The sequence below is a fragment of the Myodes glareolus genome, chromosome 3 (genome assembly GCF_982192425.1).
Source record: "Myodes glareolus chromosome 3, mMyoGla1.1, whole genome shotgun sequence".
Taxonomy (NCBI): Eukaryota; Metazoa; Chordata; class Mammalia; order Rodentia; family Cricetidae; genus Myodes; species Myodes glareolus.
The window spans coordinates 35,616,629-35,642,073 of record NC_142028.1 but is presented as its reverse complement, the minus strand read 5'-3'; the positions used below and the strand labels follow the sequence as shown (position 1 = coordinate 35,642,073).

The window sequence follows — 25,445 nt, the reverse complement described above, 5'->3', positions numbered from 1 at the left end:
CAAGAAAGCAGGTACAGAATTACAATAACACAAGTCAAGAACCAACAAGGTGCTTTCTCCACTGGCCTCACAAGAGTCTCCCACAGTGAAGAATCATACTTCCAACACTGTCAAATTCAGAAACGGAAGGCAAAGGGACCTCTGTTAATGGGTTCTAAACTGCCCACTGTACACAACCACATAGGGAGAACTGAAAGCAACTAACAATGCACATGTCTAGTGCTTCTCGGAAAGGTCAACCATGCACAGCCAAGAGCCAAAATGGCAGAAAAAGATGGGCACTGAAACTTACAAAGTTGTGAGTTGTGAGTGGAACATGATCCAAGAAATCCACTTGCAGTTCTTCTCCAATCAGAGAGGCGGCATCGGTGTTCCAATCTAAGCGTGCTTTCTTACTAAAAATTATCCAAAGCATAATATAAGGGAACAGCAGATAAGGCTCAGGACTGTTTACTGCATGCTGTCTAAGCACACCTGACAGGTGCTCTGGTCCCACCCTAAAAATAAGCCAATTGGGGCCCTGAAGAGAAACTGTTCACAGAGTGACAGGCCTGCTGGACTCCAAAATTTACACTCTTAGAACAAAGCTCCCTTTGAACAATGACATAAAACAAGCTCATGACAAGGGTAACTATGTCTTTAAGGGGACTATAATATTAAAATCCTACTAAAATCCCAAGATCCCATAAAGTGAGGTACAGTCACTACAGTGCTCGAAGTTTGGTTTAGTTTGTTTGTTTGTTTTTATTCTCTGAGACAGGGTTTATCCTTAGTTTTAGAGCCTGTCCTGGAACTAGCTCTTATAGACCAGGCTGGCCTTGAACTCAGAGATACACCTGCCTCTGCCTACCAAGTGCTGGGATTAAAGGTGTGCGCCACCACCCAGATTCCAGTGCTCAAGTTTAGTGTTCAACAGCCACTTCAATCTGAATGTATATAAACATAATGCAAACAGAGATGCCTTTCCCATTAGTTACTAACTCAAAGTTGTTTGTAGAGTTTATAAAAATAAAGGCTATAGACAAAATGGTCTTTAAAATTAACTGACAATGCTGTTTCTTTGCCCAGAACAAGCAGATAGGACATCATAGCAATTTAAGGAAAACCTGTCTTGTTTAGTTAATCTCCCATTTGTAGAGGATGAACATTCCCAGTCAAGAAGGAGTGTAACATATTTAACATCTCTATCACCTGCCAGAAGCCAACAAGCCACTCTTCTGGTTACCCAACAGGCAACAATCCGTTCCTTAAGGTAGGGAGATGGTATCTGACAAGAGTACTGCTGTGTCCTAAGGAAGACCAGGAAGGCAGTCCCACTCTCTGCACAGGCAGTAGGAGCTATCTGCCCTAAAGAAAACTGAGATCAGTTCCCAGTCACACAGCTTTGAAGAAGAGTGGACCAAGCCCCTGTCTCAGAAGCTCCCTAGACATAAAAGGAAGTCTATGGATCAGCTTGGGGACCAACATGGGAATAAAGCCAGCTAAAAGTGATGACGTGTTGAAGATCAGAAAATTAACTGCTGACTAAGCAGAGAAAGAGACAGGTGGAGGGTAAGCTCTCCAGCTGGGGAACTAAGAACCACAAAGAGAACAAGCAGGAAGTTAATAACAGAAGTACTGCTTTCCAAAGAGGGCAAAGTCAAAGGTTTCCCCAGGTTTGGCTGACAAAGTATGAATGACAAGAGCATCTCTATAGGACTGCAGTAAGTGGTATATGTAGCAAGATCACCTGAGATGTTATTCTTCAAGTTCCATCTACCTTGTTTTTTAAGACAAGTTCTCTCACCAATCTGGAGCTCAACAATTAGGGTAAAGGGGTCAGCAAGCTTCAGGGACCTAACTGCCTGTCTCTGCCACAGGTGCTGACCATGCCCAAGGTTTATGTTAATTCTGGCAACCAGTTGGCAAGGAAAGCACTATACTGATTGGGGTATTTCTTCAGGTCAAAGATAGTATTCTTTAAAAAGAAAAAAATATGTATATTTGGTGTGTCTCTGAGTGCATGTATATGCACCATGTGTGTGAAGGTGCTCCTGGAGGCCAAAAAAGGGCATCAGATCCCCTGGAACTGAAGCTCCAATCAGTTGTGAAGCACCTGATTTGAGTACTGGGAACTGTACCTGAGTTCTCTGCAAGAGCAGCAAGCACTCTTAATGAGCCATCCCTCCAGCTTAACTATAAAAAACAATGTAAACATTTTCAGAGTACGCACTCTGTGTGGCAAATACTAGGAACATTCTTTCACTCAAAAATATGCCTTCTAACAATTCTACTTCCATCACTGAGCACGCTATTAGCATCTCCTGTGCATTATAGTTTGCAAGACCATGTTCAGGCAATAATTTCAAGTTCTCAGCAGCAAATTTTTTTGAATTGATACTTTAAAGTGTAAAGTATACACTAATAATCCCTGGGAATCTAATACAAAGCATTTGTGAAGCAAGTTATTTGAAGCTATGAAATCCTTACTGTTCTAAATGGTGCTGACTGATTTGCACTTACCCTTTGTGTTCCTGAAGAAGTCTGAACACTGCACAACACTCCGGCTGCAGGCCTCTCACTTTGAGAGCTTTCATAAGGCAGTCGTGCAAGCTCATTCCATTGCGCACATTGACCTGCAAAAAGATAACTTTTAGTACCAACACAGGCTATGGAGCCACTTGCAAGAATGAGCACTGAAATACACACACCCGTCTGTAAAATGGTATAGATTTATGACAGACTATTTGCAATGGTATTCAGCAGTGAGTGCAAGCAAGTGCACACAGACCATGAGTCTGGGACACATTATGCATCTCCTGTATTATTATCCCCAGAACAGTAGTTAACTAGAGGAAAATACTTTTATTAGAACAATACAAAGAATAAGACTATTTTAAAAGTGGGGAAACCAATACATGTTTATTACATTGTATGACTTGGAAAGATGTATGTCTTGCTATTAACAACAAAGTTGGTATTTGGGAGCCAGTGAGATGACTCAGCAGGGAAAGACACTTGTTGCCAAGCCTGACAATCAAAGTTCCATTCATGGGACCAATATGATGGAAGAAGATACAGACTCCCAGAATTACTCATCCTCTGACCTCCACAACTACACCATGGAACAGGCATATGGACACAACACACACACACAAATAAATTTTAATTAAGTGTGTGTGTGTGGGGGGGTGTAACATCTCTAATTACCTTTACTTGTAAGTGTACGCATGAGTGCGAGCATCACCAGAAGGGAAACAAATGTGAGATAAACCTCTATAATAAAATCTTGCCTATCTTCCTAACAAATTTCAAGTAGTGAGATGAGTAGGAAATGGAAGAGCAGAGCTCCTGCTTGACGTTAGTGACAGACACCAATATGCACCAGACACACTGGGCAGTATGTGCTCCACACAGTGCCCTAATCCACACTTTAGAAGTTTCGTTGCTACTTGGAGCCGCAAAGCAAAGTACTTGTACCTACAGCATTAAAATATTGAATAATCTCTTAAAGAGTTTAGATATTTTAGCTTCAAAGCCTAGGAAATTAATTTAAAAAAAAAAAGTAAAAAAGTGGGTCGAGTCAGCAGAGCCAGCAAGAAGAACAGGACAATTTGAAGTGGCTCTGAACTGCCTGCATGGCACCATACCCTGGCTGACTGTATAATCAGGTCGGAAGCAATCTCAGCCTTCCTTGGCCATTCTCTTTCTAGCTGATTTCAGATGGTGCTGTCTTAAGAAGCAAGGCAAGGATGTCTGACCTCAAAACAGACCACAACATCTGAATACAAAGTAGAGACAAAACTAGTAGGAAGGAGCGAGACAGAACCTAAACAATGACAACTCGTGTTTAAGTTTTTCACATGGTCTTATTTTTATATTGCCAATCACTAACAGGGAGTTAGCTGGCCATTCACCAGTCTTTGAAGAGTACAGATAGGCCAGCAAAGAGAACTACAACCAAGTCTGAAGGTGTAGGGCAGATAATCCAGGTGTAACAAAGGTCAGGGAGGAAATTCTCCTAAATGATCGATTATGTCAGAGGAAAGCAAAAGATTTTTCCAAGCTGTAAGAGCTCCTCCTTGGCTGTGGATGAGTTCAACTGATTCTCCAGGTTAATGAATTTTCTTTATCACAGGAAAACGAAGGGGAAGAACTGGGGAGCTAGAGAGGGGCAGAGGTCACCCAGTCCTTATAAATCTTGTTGCCTATTTAAAAATAAATACTATTAACATCTTTTAGGTTCCTTACAGCTGGCATGGTGGCTTGTATCTATTTCCAGTATTCCAGAGACTGAAGCAGATGGTTATTTTGAGCTTAAGCTCAGCATGGACTGCAGTGTTAGACCGTGTCTAAAGAAAAAAAGTTTCTTGCACATACCAAACTAGTTCAGGCACATGTTATCTGAGATTTGTATCAAAACAAATAAAAAGGTGTGGGTGGAAACAGACATACAGAACTGCTATGATCAGCTAAGGGTAAGTCAGGTGATGAACATAGCAGAACTGTTGTTGTCTCCCTACTTTCACAGATACTTACCCTTATAGCATCTTACTAATGTCCAGCAAAACAAGGCAGGCATGCCTGCACTAGAGATTTGAGGGGAGAAAATAGCAAAGAGTGCTAAACTCACACACTAATAGACTCATGACCTGTATCTATGCTGCAAGCATGGCTTTCAAGACTGTAAAGTGATGTGAGGTTATTTTATTACCTCTATTAGAAGTCACAGGTTCTGAGAGCTAGACGACTCTTTAACGGTCCTCTACTCTACTAACATTCTCACATGCAGACAGCATTGGAGCAGCCAAGGGGGTTGTGAAATAGATTCCCTAGCCTCCTGTACTAACACATCCAAGGAGTCTGCTTCCGGAACCCTGAGGTAGAGTCCAGGAACCCATGTCTATGCCTGTCTATCAGGTGGTTGTAGGGGCAGCAGTTCTCAGCTCTGGTCACTCACCTGTCCAGTAACAATGAGAAGCAGTGGCAGCAGCCAGAGAGATGTGCATGTTTAGAAAACAAAATGACAAGGAACATTTAAAGACTAATAATTATTCTTCTAAAATCATTTCAGGCAGACACATCCTCCAACTGTTTCTTCTACCCCCACGGATGCATGCTGAAAGTAGTTAAGTGATGCTTCACTGAGCTGTATGGAGAGAAATCCTGGCTTCCAAGTGTAGAGCCACCCTAGGATAGGGAGAGTGCTGGCTGCCTGAGGGTGCTGGCTGCCAAAAGACACCTTCCATCACTGGTTTCCCAGAGAAAGGTGGTCCATATTTGCCAAAGAAATAGAAGAAAGTAACACCCTTTATAAGCTTTTTATAAGCTGCAGGAGATGTCAAACTCCCATCCACCTGCTATGCTCCAACAAAGGCTGCCAAGAACTATCAGATGAATAAACGACTCAGAAATACTATTAGCTGCACTAATGAGTAGCTACTCTTAAAAGTATACTCCTTGGGCCGGAAAAGTTAGAGAGGCTCAAATACTAGGTAACTAACTTGTCTAGATGATGCAACTAACAAAAGACAAGAGAGGAACTTATTTTTGCATCCAACTGTGGGAAACAACCATGTTGTGGAATATTAATATAAGATATATTACATTCATTTATGCTGTGGAATATTTGCTTGATGATGCAAAAATGTGTTGCATTCTTCTATGTTGTATTTGTTTAACTCTGTAAAGCTGTGCTACTGTGCCTGGGAAAACATTGCTCTAATAAAAAGCTGAATGGCAATAGCGAGGCAGGAGAGAGGGATAGGTGGGGCTGACAGGTAGAGAGAATAAATAGGAGAAAGAAGAGCTAGAAGTGAAAAAAGGAGAAGGAGAGGAGGATGCCATGGACCAGCCATGGAGTAAGAAAGAAAGACATATAGTATAAAGAAAGGTAAAAAAGCCCAGAGGCAAAATGTCAAAGAAAAAAAAGAATAATTTAACTTACGTTAGAAAAACTAACTAGAAACAAGCCAAGCTAAGGCTGAGCATTTATAAGCAAGAATAAGTCTCCAAGTATTTACTTGGGAGCTGGGTAGTGGGCCCCGAAAGAGTTGGAAGAAAGAAAGAGAGACAGAGAGAGAGAGAGAGAGAGAGAGAGAGAGAGAGAGAGAGAGATATCAACTGCACAACCAATGTGCTATCTAAGTTTCTAGTTAAAGCAATACTAACTAGTGAAGATTTTTTTTCTCCTAAAAAAAAAAAATGCTGAAAAAGCTGTTGGCAATTAGAAATTACTGCAGGTTGGCAGAAACATGGCAGATTGATATGTTCAAAAGAACTTTATTAGTTATGAGCTCACAGCTACAGCCAGCCCCAATAAGCCCTAAAGGGGGAAGGGATTAGGAGAATTGGAATATTGTACTACAGATAGTACAACACGGGAGAGGAAAAGGGTGCCTTCAATCAGGAAGAACAAAGGCCACAGTTCCAGGTTCTTACAGGCTGAGGAAAGCAGGAGGTTCCATGTGACCTAGCCAACAGGGCCCTGTCCTGACGGGAAAACTCCAGACAAGAGTAAACTTTAAACAGTTCTGAGTCCAGAGGAGGTGACAAAAGCTAGAAGGTCTATGATGTAATACTGGCTCTACAAATTCCGAAATAGCTGATCTGTGAATCTGGAGTGCAGAGTAGAAAAGAAAGTAGAGAAAGAGTCTTAGGTTCAAGAACCAGTCTGAAAGGAGAAGCACCAGCCAGCATAGCCAACCAGCACAAACACTTTGTCCCTACTCTTATGAAAGCTACTCAGCAGCTTTCCTTTTTTTTACTTTTTTTTTTTTTACTTTTTACTTTTTATTTTGAATCTCACTAAGTTGCCCATGCTAGCCCTGAAAACACTGAGTAACCCACATAAGCCTTAAACTGAAGATCATCCTACCTCAGCTTCCCAAGAATCAAATAGTCCTGAATTGCCAGGCCCAGTTTTATTTTGATAGCCATATTGAAATTTTTTGTTTTTAGGGGAAGAAACAAAATAATACTTTAGTTGTCTTGTGAGTTTTGCCATCAGTTTGAAAGGAGTAGGGGGCACCACTTAAGATCCAGCATCACAAATGAAGGCTCCTTCAGTTTGCATAAGAAGTATGAGAAAGGGCTGGAGAGGTGGTGTAGTGGTCAAGAGCACTTGCTCTTGCAAAGGACCCAGGTTGTGCTGCCAGTATCAACGCCCTCTTCTGGCACTGCATACACATGGCACACTGACATATACTCGGGTACAAGCACCCACAGACATAAAATAAATAATGATGAAAGAATTAACTAGCAAAACCTGAGAGGGGACTATTAGAAGAAAACCAAGAAAGCTCTGGCTGACCTCCTATCAGAAATATCCCCTCTTCCTCTCCCTAAAATAAGGATCCAGAAAACAAGCCTTTGTGGGCAATGTTAGGTCAGAGTAGGGAGTGTGAACAGAACAGTGATTTAATAAAAATAAATCTGCATTTGGGAGAAAAAATAAATAATAGAGACCCCAAGTGACAAGGAGATTCCCATCTATAAACTGGACAGACAATACAGCCCACTTTCCACAGGCAGGAGAGCTACATTTTCTAGGGTCACATACCACTGTCCTCTGCTTATTCGGCAAGAAAACTCGGATAGTGTTGCTTGTCTTAGAAGAATCCGTGAGTTTGCCGTCATCTGAGGCCCGGCGCTGATAGCCAAACTGCTGAACGATTGTGGGGGAGATACAGCTGGAGCCATCAAACACCGCATCTTTGAGTCCAAAACCATTGCTGATCGTCTTCCAAGCTCCCTGTATGTGCTCCATTGATGCAGTTTAAAAAATACTTAAACCTGAAAGACAAATAATTATAATTCTAGAAGAAAGTACTTAACTCAGGAATACAATATAAATAAAAGTTGTAAAAACTATGGTGTGTGGATTTTCATAATCTGTGAAGTTAATCAGGAAAAAATGTACACAGTGGTATATTTCCATAAAATAGAGAAAAAGAACCAAAAACCAAAGCCAACCTAGAACATAAGCCAGGATTGTCTGGCTTCTAGTCCCTACTTTTTCATCTGTATTTTTCTCCTTTGATTACAATACGTGAGTATGCTGAGTCATCACCTCTGCTTATAAGCAATATATTTAAGACTATGAGAATTATGTACCAGGGTGGGGAATCCTGCCTCCAATAGAGGAGTAGCAAACTTAATTCCCAAGATGCATTATAGATACCATATATATTTATTTTTATGCATAAACTATCTCACTCAATTTATGTAAATTTTTTTAGATTTTTAATCGTTTCTTCCTTCTCTTTAAATCAGAGAAATCATCCAGCTGCCCTCCCCCCAAAAAACTCCCAGAGTATGGGTAAAATGACCAGATTCCATATGTATTTACAAAGTCCATGAATTTTCCACTATAACACTCAGGGTTCAGTTTGGGTGCAAAAGCAAAGCTGAAAACCAGTCATTTAACCCAACACAATCCAATGGTTTTTAGTTTTTAGTTTAGTCAGGCATAGGACTAATTAAAGCCCACACAACTGGCTTACAGTCAGAAAGCAGGCAGCATAAATGGTTCTCCAGAAAACTATGAGGTTAACAAAGAAATCTCCCTTCAAACCTTAAGTCAGAAACTTGTTTTGTCTATCTAGCAACAGCTAGTACTCACCAAGAGCCTCTATTGTGAGGCAGTGTACAAAGCATGTATGCAACACATACATATATGCACACACACGCATACGCATGCACACACACAACACACCCCATTCCTATTATCTGCCTTAACCCTCACAGTTAGATACTAAATAGAAATGATATTCCCACCAGGCAGTGGTGCCACTCGCCTTTAATCCCAGCACTTGGGAGGCAGGAACAGGCGGATCCATGTGAGTTCAAGGCCAGCCTGGTCTACAGAGCAAGTGCCAGGACAGGCTCCAAAGCTATAACAGAAAAACTGTCTCGAAAAACCAAAAAAGAAAGAAAGAAGGAAGGAAGGAAGAAAGGAAGGAAGGAAGGAAGGAAGGAAGGAAGGAAGGAAGGAAGGAAAGAGAAAAAACAAAAAAGAAATGATATTCCCTAAACTTATTAACCAGGCTTCAGAACATGGCAGTAATCCCAGCACTTAGGAAGTAGTAGGGCAGATCTCTGTGTGAGGCCAGCATGGTCTACATACCTATCCTGGACAGCCAGGGCTACATGGTGAAACCTTGTCTTAAAAACAGAACAAAAAAACCTCACCAGAACATGCCTGCACTACTCATACCTCAGAACGTATTGCCTTCACCAAGAAGGTCGAAAACCCCAGAAAGACAAGATGGCCTTTTTCACTACCTGTCTCCACCAAGGCTGCCTTCTAAAGAATTTTATCTGACACTCCAGCCAAAATTGCCTGTTTCCTTCCCCCAGCAAACAAACCTGATTAATTCTCGGGGTGATGCTTACAATATAGATTGTGTACAAATATCTGCTCTGCGAGCAGAGCTCACTATCATACCCTACTACTTGGAGCAGTGCCTGCACCACAAAGGCACTCAACCCAAAGCGTTGTGTAAGTCTATGAGCTTTCAGGTATTCCATTGCTATGTTATATTGAACTGTCATTCTTCTCACAATAACTGTTAATATATGACCTTATATGTGATTTGATTTTAAAGTGGAAGGGGCTTTACTCACAAATCACATCACAGTTAACTACAATTCCTTGGCCATTTTGAATCAACCAAAGTCAACTGTCAACTGAAACTGAAAACTAATAAAGCCAGGCATGGTAGTGTTTGCCTTTAATCCCAGCACAGGAAGGCAGAGGCAGGCAGATCTCTTTAAGTAGGCCAGCCTGATCTATGTAGGAGTTCCAGGACAGCCAGGGCTCTATAGAGACCCCATCTCAAAAAAAAGCAAAAAGAAAAGAAAATCTAATTAAACAGTAGTGATTCTAAATCCGTAACATATTAAGTATTAAAATTTATTAAGAAAACTGTTATAAAATATAACACAAAATTATAATCACACACAAATTCCATTTTAAAAAACATAAATATTGGGTAGAAGAGATGGCTCTTGAACGGGACCCCAGTTCAATTCCCATGTTGTGAGGTACTTTAGTCTGCTGCCATCTGAAGCACAGATTACTAGGACAATAAAATTATCTACAAATCTTCCCTTTCGGCCATTACTGGAGTTGAATTCTCTTGTGACTTCTGACCTTACCTTCTCACACTTCAAAGAGCATTATGTCTTCTCCTTTTTCCAATTAAATATGTACCTGCCCCAAGAGGAAAAGTTCAGGTTGTACAAGGACACTAGATGGCAAAGTAGCCCAGGGTTTGCAGGAAGAGTCCAACTACTCTATACAGATGCAGCAGGAAAGGCTAATGGCACAACTATCACGTGGGCAGTCACCCCAGGCTAAAGCTGGACAAAGGGTGCAAAAGAAAAAGCCTAGAATAGAAAAACAAAGCCTGGAAAGGAGAGGACAAGTGAGATGGAGAAACAGAGTAACCTCATGTACAAATATCACTAAAAACTGGGTAAACGAAAAACTATAAAGACTCTTTCTTACATCTTAAACCTGGGCTTTCAGTGATTTTTATGCTAAGTTTTCAGATTGTTTAACTGACTAGTCACTAGACATCTACTTTTTGTCATCTCTGGCGGGGGGGGGGCAGGGATAATACAAAAAATGAAAAATGTGCTACTTCATCTTTCTCAGAGTAGCAAATGCTTCTCAAGTTTACAGAGGATAAAGATGCAGACTGATGAAGATAACCAACACTAGGGGGTGTAACATTTCTTTCCTTCCACCCACCCAGCACACTCTGGATCCAGGGCTTCCAATGCATTAGGAAAGCACTCTATCATCAGGCCACATCCCAGTCCTTAACCTTCCTAAGAATCCCAGGCCTATTTTCTAGTATCAAATTTGAGACTACTTCATATTTATACAAGTCTTTTTAAAACAGAACTAGAAATGGCTCAGTGAAGAGTATTTGTTGCAGAGGATCCAGATTCTGTTCCCATCCACCCATACAGCGGTTCATAACAACATGCAATTCTAGTTCCAAGGGATCCAAGCACAAATGTGGTATAGATATATGTGCAGGCAAACACTGTATACATTTTTAAAAAATCAAAGAAAGAACAAACTCATTCAAAAACCTAAATCCCAAAGAATCCCTGAACCCCATAATAAGAAGCCTTGTCCAGAGCAGAGCACGGTGCCACAGGCCTGTAATTCCATTCTTGGAAGGTAAGGCAGGAGGATCAAAGCATCCTCAGCTACACAGGAAATTCAAGGATGCCTGTGATACAAAATCAGCTAAAATGAATGAGTGAATAAATGAATGAATGAATGCCAGAAAAAGAAAAAGAACACATGAGGTCAGGTGGTAGTACAGACAGGCCTATATATGCTCAGCACTCCAGAGACAAAGCAGGAAGCTGAAGAGTTCAAGGCCAGCCTGAGCTAATATAATAAAACCCTGTCTCAAAACTAGGCCATAGCAGGAGGCATGTAGAGAAAGCCCTGATTCTAGACCAGCATAGACTACAAAGACAGATCAGGCCCTAATTTAGCAGGCCCAGGACTTAGGCCTAGATTCTTCGTGATGGTACACTAGCAGGAGGTCTCTAGACGGGACAAATCCAGACACTGGGCAATCAAGGCCATTCTGAAGGGGACATTAACCCAATCAATACTGTAAAAACCAGCAGTCTCCTCCCCAGCTCAGTAACCAGACTCACAGAACATAGAGCTTCCCCATCCTAACACAAAGTTCAAACTCACAGAGATCTACCTGCTTCTACCTCCTGAGTGCTGGGATTAAAGGCTACCACCAGCAGCAGCTGAGAAAGGTTTCTCTAACATTCACGATTAATTAAGTTTCAGTTTTACTGTCCATGGTCCCTTTCTGAAGAACCTCATTATTTACAGAAGTCAAGAGAGAAAATGAACAGGACATCGAATACAGGAAAGAAAGCAAAGGAAATCCCCAGTAGGCCAGAGGAGGGGAATTCCTGGATGACACATGTGTGTCCGACACAGAAACCCCTAACAACCTGAGTCTGGAAATATCAAACTACCACTAGCAATACTTACCTACACAAGAGCTTTTTTCTTTTCTTCTAAGGAAAAAGAGAAAGAGCAAATAACCCACATAATAAGTTTCTGTGCACCTATGGCCCTGCTGACGCAAACACAGCTCTTCTCAAAAGGAATGAAAAAGAATTCTGAGCCAAAAATGAGTGGCAGCAGTCCAAAATGACATGACTCACCAAGGAGGTGGCTGCAGGAGAAAGAAGACATTTGTCATAGCACTTACCAAGTACAACGGCAGGGGACATGGCAGGGGGAGACAAAGAAGGGGGAGCTCTGCTACAGGCTCCAGATGTCACCCAAACTACACTTAATTTGGGGATGGGTGGAGTCTAGTGATCCATTCAGAGAACAGTTCAGAGGTTTACCTGATACCAAAACTATTTGGCCAAATACATGTGTGGGCAATAAATGGCTATTAAGGGAACCAAAGGTAGCCCAAGATAATTCACTCAGGATCTGCCACATTCTAACTCTCCACAATTAAAGAAGTTCTAAGCCAGCCTTCTAGACTCTTTCACACAGGTACACTTTTTGTTTTGCTTTGGTTTTCTGGGAACTTCAGGTTACAGCCCTTTAACCTTACTTACAGAGAAAGCAGTAAAGCCTGTGCTGGGTTCTGAGAGCTTCCTGCTGGCTGAATATGAGTGACATAATCCAACAGGGCAGAACTTCACAAAACACAGGACACACATCACTCTGGTTTACAAGATGACTTTAGGGGATACGGGGCATGGCACTGACTACAACTCAAAGACCCCAACAGAAGCATGAGGGGGAGAAAGCCTCAGCTGGCTAGAAGATGTTTACTTGTATGGCTTTAATACTTTCTAATCTCTTTCCAGCTCAAAGCCATGGAGAGACCAGACAGCAAACTAAAGAAGCATTGCTACCTTTTTTTACAGACAGTACAGAAAATCTAGAATTATGTGCGACTCTCCTAGCAGTTCCGTTCAATTTTCACATTCTTACAAGTGCTTATAACATTGTTGTTCCTTGATTTTACATAAAAGAAATAAATCTAAATTGTGAACCAGGGCCAGTGAAGTGGCTCAGTGGGTAAAAATCATTTGTCATGTAAGCCTGAGTTTAATATTCAGAACCTGCAGTGGAAGGTGACAACTGACTCATAAGTTGTCCTCTGACTTCCACATTTGAGCCATAGCAAACACATGTACACACTTATACATCATAAACACACAATAATCATAAATAAAATTTTTAAAAATAGTGTGGGCCAGTGAGATGGCTCAGTGGGTAAAGACACTTGTCACCAAGCCTACCCTGAGTTTGATCTGCTGGACTCACATGTTGGAAGGTAAGACCTAGCACCAAGTTGTCCTATGATCATCACATGTGTGTGCCCCATGGCACATATATATGCATGTGTGTGCATGCACACACACACACATCATAGAATATTAATTTAAAATGTGTTACATGTGTCTATGATGTGGAATATTTGTTTAATGATGCAAAGAAGTGTTGCGTTCTTTTATGTTGCATTTGTTTAACTCTGTAAAGCTACGTCACTGAGTCTGTCTAAAACACCTGATGGTCTAATAAAGAGCTAAAAGGCCAATAGCAAAGCACAAGAAAGGAGGGGCTGGCAGGCAGAGAGAATAAATAGAAGAAAAAGGAATTGGGAGGCAAGAGAGATCAAGGTGTAAGAAAAGAAGGGGCCAGACACCTTGCTATACAGCAAGCGACAGAGTAAGAAGTAAAGAAAGGTATACAGGAGAGAGAAAGGTAATAGCCCAGAAGCCAAAGATAGGTGGGCTCATTTAAGAAAAGCTGACTAGAAACAAGCCAAGCTAAGTCTGGGTGTTCATAGGTAAGAAAAAGTCTCCATGTGTGTTTATTTGGCAGGACTCCAAAGAGTAAAAAGTAACAAACAACCAGAAATTCACACTCTCACACAAAATCAAGCAATAAATGCTGTGGGACAATGGTCTTTTATCCTGTTACTTGTATTATTTTTAATAACATGCTGATTGGCCAGTAGCCAGGTAGTAAGTATAGGCAGGGCAACCAGGCAGGAAGTAGAGGTAGAGCACCCAGACACAGAGGAAGCCAAACACAGAGCAAGCAAGATGTGACTGCCTTGCCGAAAAAGGTACCAAGCCACATGGCAAACACAGACAAGAATTATGAGCTAATATAAGTTATGAGAGTTAATAAGAAGCCTGAGCTAATAGGTCAATCAGTTTATAATTAATGTAGACCTCTGTGTATTTCTTTGGGACTGAAAGACTGCAGAACTGGGCAGGACTGAAACCCCAGTCAACAAACAAACAAACATAAAAATTTAAATTTAAAGAGGTATTACTGTTACTGGGTGCTGTGATGTACACTTTTAGTGCAACAGCTCTCTACTGTTAGGTGAGGAAAACAAAGGCTAAAGTTAATGGAACACTATGCTAGCAGAAATAGTGTCCTTTACATAAAATGGCTTTGTCCTTCACTGTGCCTGGTGCCTAGGGAGGCTAGAAGAGGACACTGGAGCCCCTGGAACTAGGGACTGAGAACCACAGCCCAGTCCTCCGCAAGACCAGTCAGTGCTTTTAACTTCTTAACCTCTGAGTCAAAACTCCAGCCCCACTCCCAGGCTTTTAAACAAACCTAAAAATCATAAAATTCTAGCAACCAGATCTAAAGCCTGTCTGTTCATTTCCACTCTTCTGCACCTCCAGTAGTCTCTCTCTCTCTAAATAAAGCGCCTAGAAGTGCCTTGCCTGCACCCTCTCTCCTGCTTCAAAGCAGACAGGGTCATTTCAAGAATTATATAGCTTCCCCCACCCCACCCCCCCTTTTTTTCCAGACAGGGCACCTCATTGTATAAAGCCTCAAACTGGAGCTTCTCTGGCCTACACCTCTCAGAAGCAGGGATCACCTGACTGTTCACAGTCTACACTTCTCTTCAGTATACATAAACAAACAGCCATGTTCACTTAGCAGCCATTTTCCTCACCCTCTAGTCTCAATCTTGACAAGACTCCAAGCTGGAACTTGATCTGAAATTGAGACACTGGGCATTAGGTTCAAAAAACCTAAAACAGACACACTCATGAGCATGCTGGGCCATACATATCAAAAGCAACACACAGGTCTGCTATTAAAAAGGCAATACTCTCCACATTTGATCAGTCCCTATTACAGGCATTTATTAGGGTTTCTACTGCTGTAATAAAACATCATGAACAAAAGCAACTTGGGGAGGAAAGAGTTTTTCATCTTACAGCTTGTATTCCATTATCCAGAAAGTAAGGGCAAGAACTTGAGACAGGAACAAAAAGCAAAGCCAAGAAGGAGTGCTGCTTACTGGCTTGCTCCTCCTGGCTTGCTTTGTTATACATCCCAAGACCACCTGCCCAGGGGTGGCACTACCCAGGGTCATCCCACAATCAATTACTAAGAAAATGACCCACAGGCTAGTGTATAAGCCAATCAATTGTGGCCCCCTATTCTGAGATTTAGCTTGTGTCAAGGTGACAAAAACAAGCAAAAAAGAAAAAGAAAAATCAAACACTAGACCAAACTCTCAGGTCAATTTCTTTTGTAGAAAAATGACAAACTGATCCTAAAATTTACATGGAAACACAAAAGACCCAGGGAAGTCAAAACAATCTCATTTTGGTTTGATTTTTGACTCAGAACTTTGACTAGCCTAGAACTTTCAGTGTAACATGAGCTGACCTTGATTGAACCACCTGTAACTCCAGGTGGACCCAAAATTCTCTTCTGGCCTAAGAGTGCTTGTATTGCAAAGACAAACACATACATTCTCATAAAATAATAAACGTTTTAGCTGGGCAGTGGTGGTGCACACCTTTAATTCCAGTATTTGGGAAGCAGAGGCAGGTGGATCTCTGATTCGAGGCCAGCCAGGTCTACAAGAGCTAGTTCTAGGACAGGCTCCAAAGCTACAGAGAAACCCTGTCTCAAAGAGAAACACTGTCTCAAATTAATAATAATAATAATTAATAATAATAATAATAAACCTTTAAAAGTGATTAACTTTTTATTTCATGTATCTTTAATTTACTTATTTACATTTATGTCTGTACAACATGTGCGCATGCCTGGTGCCTGTAGAGGGCACAAGAGGTTATCAGATCCCTGGAACTGGAGTTACAGGTGGTTTTAAATCACCCAGTATGGGTGCTGAAACAAACCCAAGTCCTCTAGAAGATCAGACATTGTTCTTAACTGCTGAGCCATCTCTACAGCCCTAACTTCTTTTTTTAAAGACAAGGTTGCCAGGCAGTGGTGGCACGTGCCTTTAATCCCAGCATTAAGGAGGCAGAGGCAGGTAGATCTCTGTGAGTTCAAAGCCAGCCTAGTCCAGCAATGTTACACAGAGAAATCCTTTCTAACAAAAAAGTCAGGGCGTCTCTATGTAATTCTGGCTGGTCTGGAACTTGCAAAGTAGGAGAGTGGTCTGGCTGCCTGCCTCTACTTCTCAAGTGCTGGGATTACAGGTTTGTACTACCACACCGAGCAAATTTCATTCTACATATATTTTGCCACCATTTTTTTAACATTACAGTTAACTGAACCTATTATGCCTTTTTTGAAAGGCATGCTGATCATTAAAAATGAAACATTACTAAAGTTACTGATACTTAAGTTTAGATTTCCTGGAAGAGCTATACATCTCCAGTACCTCCGTGGGAATAAGGATAGGTAGTCCTACTCTCAGAATAGAGGTTCAAGAAATCTGGAAACTTCAATTAAAAGAAAAAAATCAATAAACAACATAAACTTAATAAAATTATTCTTTTACCTTCCAAAAGCCAATTCAGAACAATTTTTTAACCAGCTAAAATTGTGGGACTTCCAAGGAATCTTTAAACTTTTTTTTATTTTATATCTAGAAGGCAAGGTGCATGCATGTGAGTACAGGTGTCTGTGGAGGCCAGAGATATTAGATCCCCTGGTGTTGGGCTTACAGGTGATTGTGAGGTAACCCTTATGGGTGCTGGGAACTGAACTCAGGTCCTCTGCAAAAACAAGTCATCTGAAGTGCTAAGTCATAGAACCAGCCCAAGTGGTTTTAATAACCTTAGGACATTAGAATGTCCATAGTAGCATTATTCCAAATAGCCAAAAGGGGAAATAACCCAAATGTTCATTAAGTGGCAAACAGAGAAGAGGCATTATCTAAGCAACAACTGGCTATACTTGATTATAAAAAGTAATGAACAGATTCAACGCAATGCCAATCAAAATTCTTCAAAGACCTTGAAAGAAGGGTACTCAACTTCATATGGAAAAGCAAAAAACCCAGGATAGTCAAAACAATTCTGTACAATAAAAGAACTTCTGGAGGCATCACAATCCCTGACTTCAAAGTCTACTACAGAGCTACTGCTGAAAACAGCCTGGTATTAGCATAAGAACTGAATAGAAGACCCAGATATCAATCCACACATCTTCGAACAACTGATTTTTGACAAGGAAGCAAAAAGTATCAAATGGAAAAAAGAAAACATATTTAACAAATAGTGCTGGCAGAACTGGATATCAATATGTAGAAGAATGAAAATAGACCCATATCTATCACCATGCACAAAACTCAAGTCCAAATGGATCAAAGACCTCAACATAAAGCCAGCCACACTGAACCTCATAAAAGAGAAAGTGGGAAGTACTTTTGAACGCATTGACATAGGGGACCATTTCCTAAATATAACCCCAAAAGCACAGACACTGAGAGAAACAATTAATAAATGGGACCTCCTAAAACTGAAAAGCTTCTGTAAAGCAAAGGACACGGTCAACAAGACAAAATGACAGCCTACAGAATGGGAAAAGATCTTCACTAACCCCACATCAGACAGAGGTCTGATCTCCAAAATATACAAAGAACTCAAGAAATTGGACACCAAAAGATCACATAATCCAATAAAAAAAATGGAGTACAGACCTAGACAGAGGAATCTAAAATGGCTAAAAGATACTTAAGGAAATGTTCAACATCCTTAGTCATCAGAGAAATGCAAATCAAAACAACTCTGAGGTTCCATCTTACACCTGTAAAGATGGCCAAGATCAAAAACACTGATGACAACTTATGCTGGAGAGGTTGTGGGGAAAAGGGAACACTTCTGCATTGCTGGTAGAAATGCAAGCTGGTACAACCCCTTTGGATGTCAGTGTAGCAATTTCTCAGAAAATTAGGAACCAACCTTCCTCAAGACCCAGTAATATCACTTTTGGGTATATATATATAAAGGATGCTCAATCGTGCCACAAGGACATGTGCTCAACTATATTCATAGCAACTTCGTTTGTCATAGCCAGAACCTGGAAACAACCTAAATGCCCCTTGATCAAAGAATGGATAAGGAAAATGTGGTACATTTACACAATGGAGTACTACACAGCAGAAAAAAAAAAACCCAACATCTTGAACTTTGCAGGAAAATGGATGGAGCTGGAAAACATTGAGTGAGGTAACCCAGACATAGAAAGACAATTATCACATGTACTCACTCATAGGTGGTTTTTAAACATAAAGCAAAGAAAGCCAGCCTACAAACCACAATGCCAGAGAACTTAGACACTAAGAGAGACTTACATAGATATAATCTATATGGGAAGTAGAAAGTAGAAAAAGACAAGATCTCCTGAGTAAACTGAGAGCATTGGGACCTTGGGAAAGGGTTGAAAGGGGAAGGGGGAAGGGTTGAAAAGGGGAGGAGAAAAGCAGGGAGGGGAGCAGAGAAAAATGTAGAGCGCAATAAATATCAATAAAAAAAAGCAAAAAAAAAAGTAACGAGGAGTTGGAGGGTAGGACCAAAATATATATGCGTATGATATTGTCAAAGATTAAATAAAAAGAGACGGGCGGAAGTGGTGAATGCCTAGCACTTGACTTGGGAGGCAGAGGCAGGTGGATCCCAGGAGTTCCAGATCAACCTGGTCTACAGGACTGTTGCACAGAGAAACCCGTCTTCAAAAACAAACAAAAACAAAAAGATTAAATAAAAAGTATTTTTAAAAAAGAAACAAAAATTAAAAAAAATAAATGCTAGTAGGAGTCCCTTATCATGTGCGTGCATATTCCAAGACCCCCAGTGGATGTGGAATATGAATGAGCTCTTGTCTACTCCCCCATGGCCAGCTTGTCATGCAGGATAGCAGCAACCATGAGGCACAACAGCAAAACTAGCAAGGATCTCTTATTCCTTCACAGTTTCAAATAGTCTCCTTCAACTTGCACGCTCCCTTTTCTTAGGTCCCTTGTAGCTTCTTTTTAGCATATCTTCTTGCAAATGGGACATTCTTAAGTAAAATAACGGTAATGTGAGTGCCAGCCTGTAATACCACAAGGAGGTCTGATAACAAGTACATGACTGGAGGGTAGCATAAGGAACACAGGTATGCCAGACAAAAAGATGACTCACATACCAGGAAGGACAGGAAACAATGGTTTGAGGTTTCACCATGCTACTGCAAATGGCACACAATTTAAAAGTCAAGAATTTTCACTTCTGACTGTCCAGCTTATATTTTAAGACCACACCTAACAGGTAACTGATACTGGGAGAAGCAAAACTGAAGACACGAGTGAAGTCCATTTTCTGTTGTTACAACAGAACATCTGAGACGTAACTGGTAAAGAAGCTTATTTTGGCTCATGGTCTGGAGGCTGGAAAGTCCTAGAGTATGTCAGCAGTGTCTCCTCGGGACCTTTGCTTCAGCTCCTGGCCAAAGGCAGAAGGAAAGCAGTATATGCCAGAGACAAAGCACAGGCACTTCATGCTTTAAAAGTCACTCTTGAGGGGCTGGAGGCCTCAACCCCTCTGGCTGTTCTTTTAGAGGATATGGGTTTGGTTCCCGGAACCCAAATGGCACCTAACAACCACCTGTAACTCCTGTTCTAGTGGATCTGATGCTTCTTTCCAGCTCCCATGGGCACTAGGCATGTACATGGTGCACACACATAAATAAAAAAAATAATAAAATAATTATTTTTTAAACATGTTTATACCAGGGTTGATCACAACAGTCAGAACAGCACAACAATGAAGAAGAGGAGAACATAGCTACTGCTGACCCTGTTAGCAGAGGCTTCAGCAAGAACTAAAATAATTCTTAAAAGTCACTCTCATGGTAATTAATCCAGACCAGCAAAAGAATACTCCTAAAAATGGCATTAACCCTTCTTAATAACCTAATCAACTCTTAAAGGTCCCACCCCCCAATACTAAGCCAGTAGCAATTACATTTCAACATGAGTTTTGGCTGGCTGGGTCAAACCACATCCAGAGAACAGTGAGGGAGATAGTACTGCACATGTGAAAACACAGGGGAACTTTAGACACTGTGCTAAGCCAAAATCCAAATACTGGCTCTGTTCATACAAAAGTCCCCAAATGGGCAAATTCACACATAATGTGTCTACAGTACCTGCTTCTCAGGAAGATAAGGACAAGACAGTCTGGAAGCCATTAGTGTAAAACCAGCTAGACACAGGAAAAAAGAGGGGGAGAAGGGGAACTGTTAATGGGGAACAAAGCCAGGCAGTGGTGGCAAACACCTTTAATCCCAGCACTCAGGAGGCAGAGGCAGGTGGGTCTCTGAGTTCAAGGCCAGCCTTGCCTACAGAACAAATTCCAGGACAGCCAAGGCTACAAAGAGAAACCCTGTCTTGAAAAACTTAAAAAAGGAAAGAAAGGAAGGGAGGGAAGAAGGGAGGGAAGGAGGGAGGGAGGGGTGAGAAGGAGGAAAGAAAGGAGGGAGAAGAGAAGCAAAAAGTAAAAGGCAGATTAGTGACAGTCTAATGCTATTTTTAGAGTGATAAAACTGGAACAATAGCTAATGAGTTAAGTATGACACCTTCTCTTCCACAGGAACCAAGTTTTAGTTCCAGCCTTTGCTAGACCAGCCCACAACTACCTTTTCTGGACTCTAAGAACATACATAGGGACACACACATACCACCTACAATACAATAATTTAAAACTGTTTTCTTGTGGAATTGCTTCTCTGGAAAGCATTTGTCACTGGAACCATGGAAATCAAAAGTTCTGGGGTGGGAAGAACAATAGAGTGGGTACAAGTGATTTGATCAGGGAAATAGGAAGAGGGGGCTCAATTAGAAAAGGGAGAGATAAATACAGGAGGGAGAAGGGTAAAATAACAGTTAAAATGCCTGAAAAAAATGATAAGAAATCACACTATTAACTACCTTTTAAAAAAAACTATAAAACATGTGTGTGTGTGTATTTGTTTTAAATGAAAATATCTCATCTAGCCTGACAATGTTCCCTCCAAGAGTCAAAGACCACCTAACAAAAAAAAAACCCAAATTAAGCATGAGAAGTCTTTTTTTGAATTGTTTGTCAGGGTTGTCCAATAGATTTTCAAAATATTATAGATTATGGCCTTTGGTTGCACACCCCTACCCCAGGGGTGAAAATTAAGTTCCTACTGCTGAAGGCATCACACACTTTCGATATAGGGCCCAGAGACCCTTGAGCTGGAGTTGGCCTAAATGCTTCCTACCTGACAACTACCTTTCATGGCACCAGAAGATGGATCTCTCTGAGTCTGAGGCCAGTCTGGTCTATAAAGCAAATTCCAGGACACACCAGAGCTATTACACACAGAACCCTTGCCTCCAAAATCAAAAGAAGGCAAGCACTCTAGCAACTGAGCTACGTTCCTGGCCGTTAAGATATTCTTTTTTGGTTTTTTTTTGTTTGTTTGGTTGGTTGGTTAGTTGACTGGTCTCACTATGTAGCTCTGGCTATCCTGGAACTCAATATGTAGATCAAGCTAACCTCTGAACTCACAAAAATCTACCTTTCTCTGCTTCCCAAGTGCTGAGATCAAAGGTGTGTACCAACACATCTGGCCTAAAGATATTCTTTTTTTTTAATGACTATTTTTATGTTTGATTATGTGTTGGGAAAAGGACAGAGAAAAAAAGCAAGGAAAGAAATATCTTGATAGAGAATTAACGAGAAACCTGGCACTAGGAAAATTTCCAAGAATACACGAGGATGAGCCTAGATAAAACTCTAAACAATAGTGGAAGGGGAACTGAACTGGCCTTCCCCTGTAATCAGATTGAAGACTACTGTAATTGTCAAATCTTCATCTAGTAACTAACAGAAGAAGATGCAGAGATCCACAACTAACCAAGCTTCCGGAGTACAGCCAAAGGAGAGGAGGAGAGCGATAATATAAGCAAAGGCATCAAGACCATGATGGGGAAACCCACAGAAACAACTGACACAAGGTAGTGAGAGCTCACCAACTCCAGACTTACTGCGGCAGAACCTACACAGAGCAGAACTAGACCCCCTGAATGCAGGTGACAGTGGGTGGATTGGGCAGTTTATGAAGCCACTGGCAGTGGGTCCAGGATCTATCCCTAATACACAAACTGGCGTTTTGGAGCCCATTTCCTATGGAGAGATAGCTTGCTCAGCCTAGACACAGGGGGGAGGGCCTTGGTCAGACCTCAATATGGTGATGGGACAGACTTTGTTGACTTCTCATGGGAGGCCATACCCTCTCTGAGGAGCAGATGTGGGATGGGTTGAGGGGAAGGTGGGAGGAGTGAGATGAGGGGCGGGAAGAACTGGGATTTAAAAAAGATATAAAAATGGTTGTTTTTTTTTAAAAAAAAATTTGACTATGTGTATGTGTGTACCATACCCATAATGGCCAGAAGGAGGAGTCAGATTCCCTGGAGCTGGAGTTACAGATGGTTGTGTGCTACCATGTGGGTTCTAGGAACCAAACTCAGGTTCTCTGCAAGAGCAGCTGGTGCTCTAACCACTGAACTGCTTCTCCAACCCCCAATATTCTTAACTATACTTAAAAATCCCAGTTTCAGAGAATGTGGTAATATACTATGTGGCTAATATTGATTGTAGAAAATCTTCATCAATGGAGAGAAACTCAGAACTGTAGAAAACAATTTATTTAGTTCTCCTTTCCATTCTCTCACAATACTGATAGAATTAATCAAGAGAAAGCCAAGCATGGTGGTGTGTGTCTTTAATCCCAGAAGAGGCAGGCAAGTATCTGATTTAGACCAGATTGGTCTACACAAGTTCCAGACCAGCCAGAGCTACATAGTGAAACCCTGTCCAAGTCATTATCATCATTGTCCATCATCATCATCAACGACAATATAAAGCAAGTATGGTGTAGTAGTTCCTTCTGTTTGTGTGCTGCTTTCTTTGGATAATGAATAAAGAAACTGCCTTGACCTAGTTGATAGGGCGGAACTTAGGGAGAAGAATTCTGGGAGGAAGAAAGCAGAGTGAGAGAACCGCCATGGAGTCTCCAGAATCAGACATGCTGAATCTTTCCCAGTAAGACACGACCTCGTGGTGATATACAGATTAATAGAAATGGGTTAAGTCAAGATGTGAGAGTTAGCCAATAAGAGGCTAGGGATAATGGGCCAGGCAGTGATTTAATTAATACAATTTCTGTGTGGTAATTTCGGGTGTAAGCTAGCCGGATGGTCGGGACAAACAAAGGGCCACCATCCTTGTGCAACACAAGTATTATTATCTCTTTTTTAGTTGAAGAAAAAGTAAAATTTATGGCTAGGAAATAGCTCTGTGGTAAAGTGCTTGCCTAACATGGTTAAGGCCCAAGTTTAATCCTCTGCACCTGAAAAGAAAAAGTGAAGTTTTAAAGAATAGGTAACAGCTTAAGAGTTAAGAATCAGTGAAACCCAGTACTATGCACAATGAATGTATGTCAACTTAAAACAAACAAAACAAAACAGGTCCTCAGGTTTTAAATTACAGCTGTATTGTAATACTGATTTAAATTATATCAATTTGGACTTGAGGTAATTATTATGTATTGTTAGTATCATACTACTTGGGGACATATGAAAGAAAGGAGAATACAGACTATGCCTTACATATCATTAGCAATTTGCAGTTGTCTTCTAATTCAAAAAACCGTCACTTCTTTTCTAAGTGATTAAGGATTGACTTTAAATTAGTGGTCTTCAAGCAGTCATAGTCCCAATGATTTTTCTAACTTGGTCCTTCCTTCTTCTTAGCCATTAAGTAATAAAAGATAGATTAAAATTATGAACTTCTGTTCATGTAGCTAACAATCTGCAAATCTAGTGAAGATATAATACAAATTTATATTAAGTCATACATGAAAACTGGGTTGTCATTTTTTTTTTAACCTTCATTCCCAAGAACTTTTTCCTCAGTGGTGGTAATAAATATAGGCTGGGTAAAATAAAATCCCATGTAATTATAAAACTGCTAAACTATACACTATGATTAGTTCATGTTAGTCGAGTAACTAGTAAATGCTAGCCAAGACAAAGCAATTCGTATTCATTGGAATAACTGGGCACTGCCCTAAAGTTACAGTTGTGCTATAATATTATCTGCTGTAAGGAGTTTCTCCTTGGCTTGAAAGCAGGAGAAAGAGTGAGGTAACACAGCTAAGTCAACACCTGGCAGAAACACTCTTATTATCCATACTGACATCTAGGTTTAAGACTTACTTGTCTTACTGTCTCTTCTACTTGGCATGTACACATCTAGTGTTGTCACCATGCTGTGCCCACAACCCAGAGGCAGATGGATCTTTGTGAGTCCGAGGCCAGCCTGGTCTACAAGGGCTGGTTCTAGGACAGGCTCCAAAGCTACACAGGAACCCTGTCTCAAAAAACAAAAACTATGAAGGAGATGAACACACTCCTAACAATAACCAACCGATGTAACTTTCAAAATATCTCTCTGTCTCAATTTATCATTTCCTCAAAAATCTTTTAATTTCCTAGTAATGAAGAAATAAAAATAATTTAGTATCAAGAGAAAATAAGTTGGGAGGTGGTGGCGCAGCGCACACCTTTAGTCCCAGCACTTGGGAGACTCTGAGTTTGAGTTCAGTCTGATCTACAAAGTGACTTTCAGGATAGCCAGAACTGTTAAATAGAGAAATTCTGTCTCAAAGAAATAAAGACAGAGAGAGAGAGAGAGAGAGAGAGAGAGAAAGCCAGGTTGGGCACTCAGGAGGCAGAAGCAGGTAGAGCTCTTTGAGCTCAAGGCCATTTTGGTCCGCACAGTAAGTTCCAGGTTCAGGCTATAAAATTCAAAAATAATAAACAAACAAACCACTAGGGGCTAGAGAACTGGCTTAGGGTTTAAAAGCATTGCTGCTCTTCCAAAGGACCAGTGGTCAATTCTCAGCACCCTCATGGCCGCTCACAACTGTCTATAACTCTAGTTCCATGGGATCTGACACCCTCTTCTGGCCTCTCTGGGCACGATACACACTTGTGATGCACAGACATACATACAAATAAACACGCACACATCAAACAAAATAAACATTTTAAAAAAATACTGTGAGGAATAAGTTCTCCCACTCCATCCCCAAATTAAACTGGCAACAGCAGGAGGCT

At 41.0% G+C, this 25,445-nt stretch overlaps 1 protein-coding gene across 5 annotated transcripts in view; it reads right to left on the bottom strand.

The window, feature by feature from the left end:
- Raf1 (Raf-1 proto-oncogene, serine/threonine kinase) overlaps nt 1-25,445 on the bottom strand; it is a 52,248-nt gene that overhangs the window by 15,114 nt on the left and 11,689 nt on the right. For 3 of the 5 annotated variants that reach the window (XM_085686895.2, XM_085686897.2, XM_085686896.2), the window contains exons 2-4: nt 7,541-7,773; nt 2,503-2,615; nt 293-395 (exon numbers count right to left, since the gene is read on the bottom strand). In XM_085686895.2, coding sequence (XP_085543021.1) covers nt 293-395; nt 2,503-2,615; nt 7,541-7,747 — 423 coding nt within the window. In that variant the 5' untranslated portion in view covers nt 7,748-7,773. Of the gene's footprint in view, nt 1-292; nt 396-2,502; nt 2,616-7,540; nt 7,774-25,445 lie in introns of those variants that run through there. The other 2 variants (XM_085686898.2, XM_085686899.2) reach the window with 1 other exon arrangement.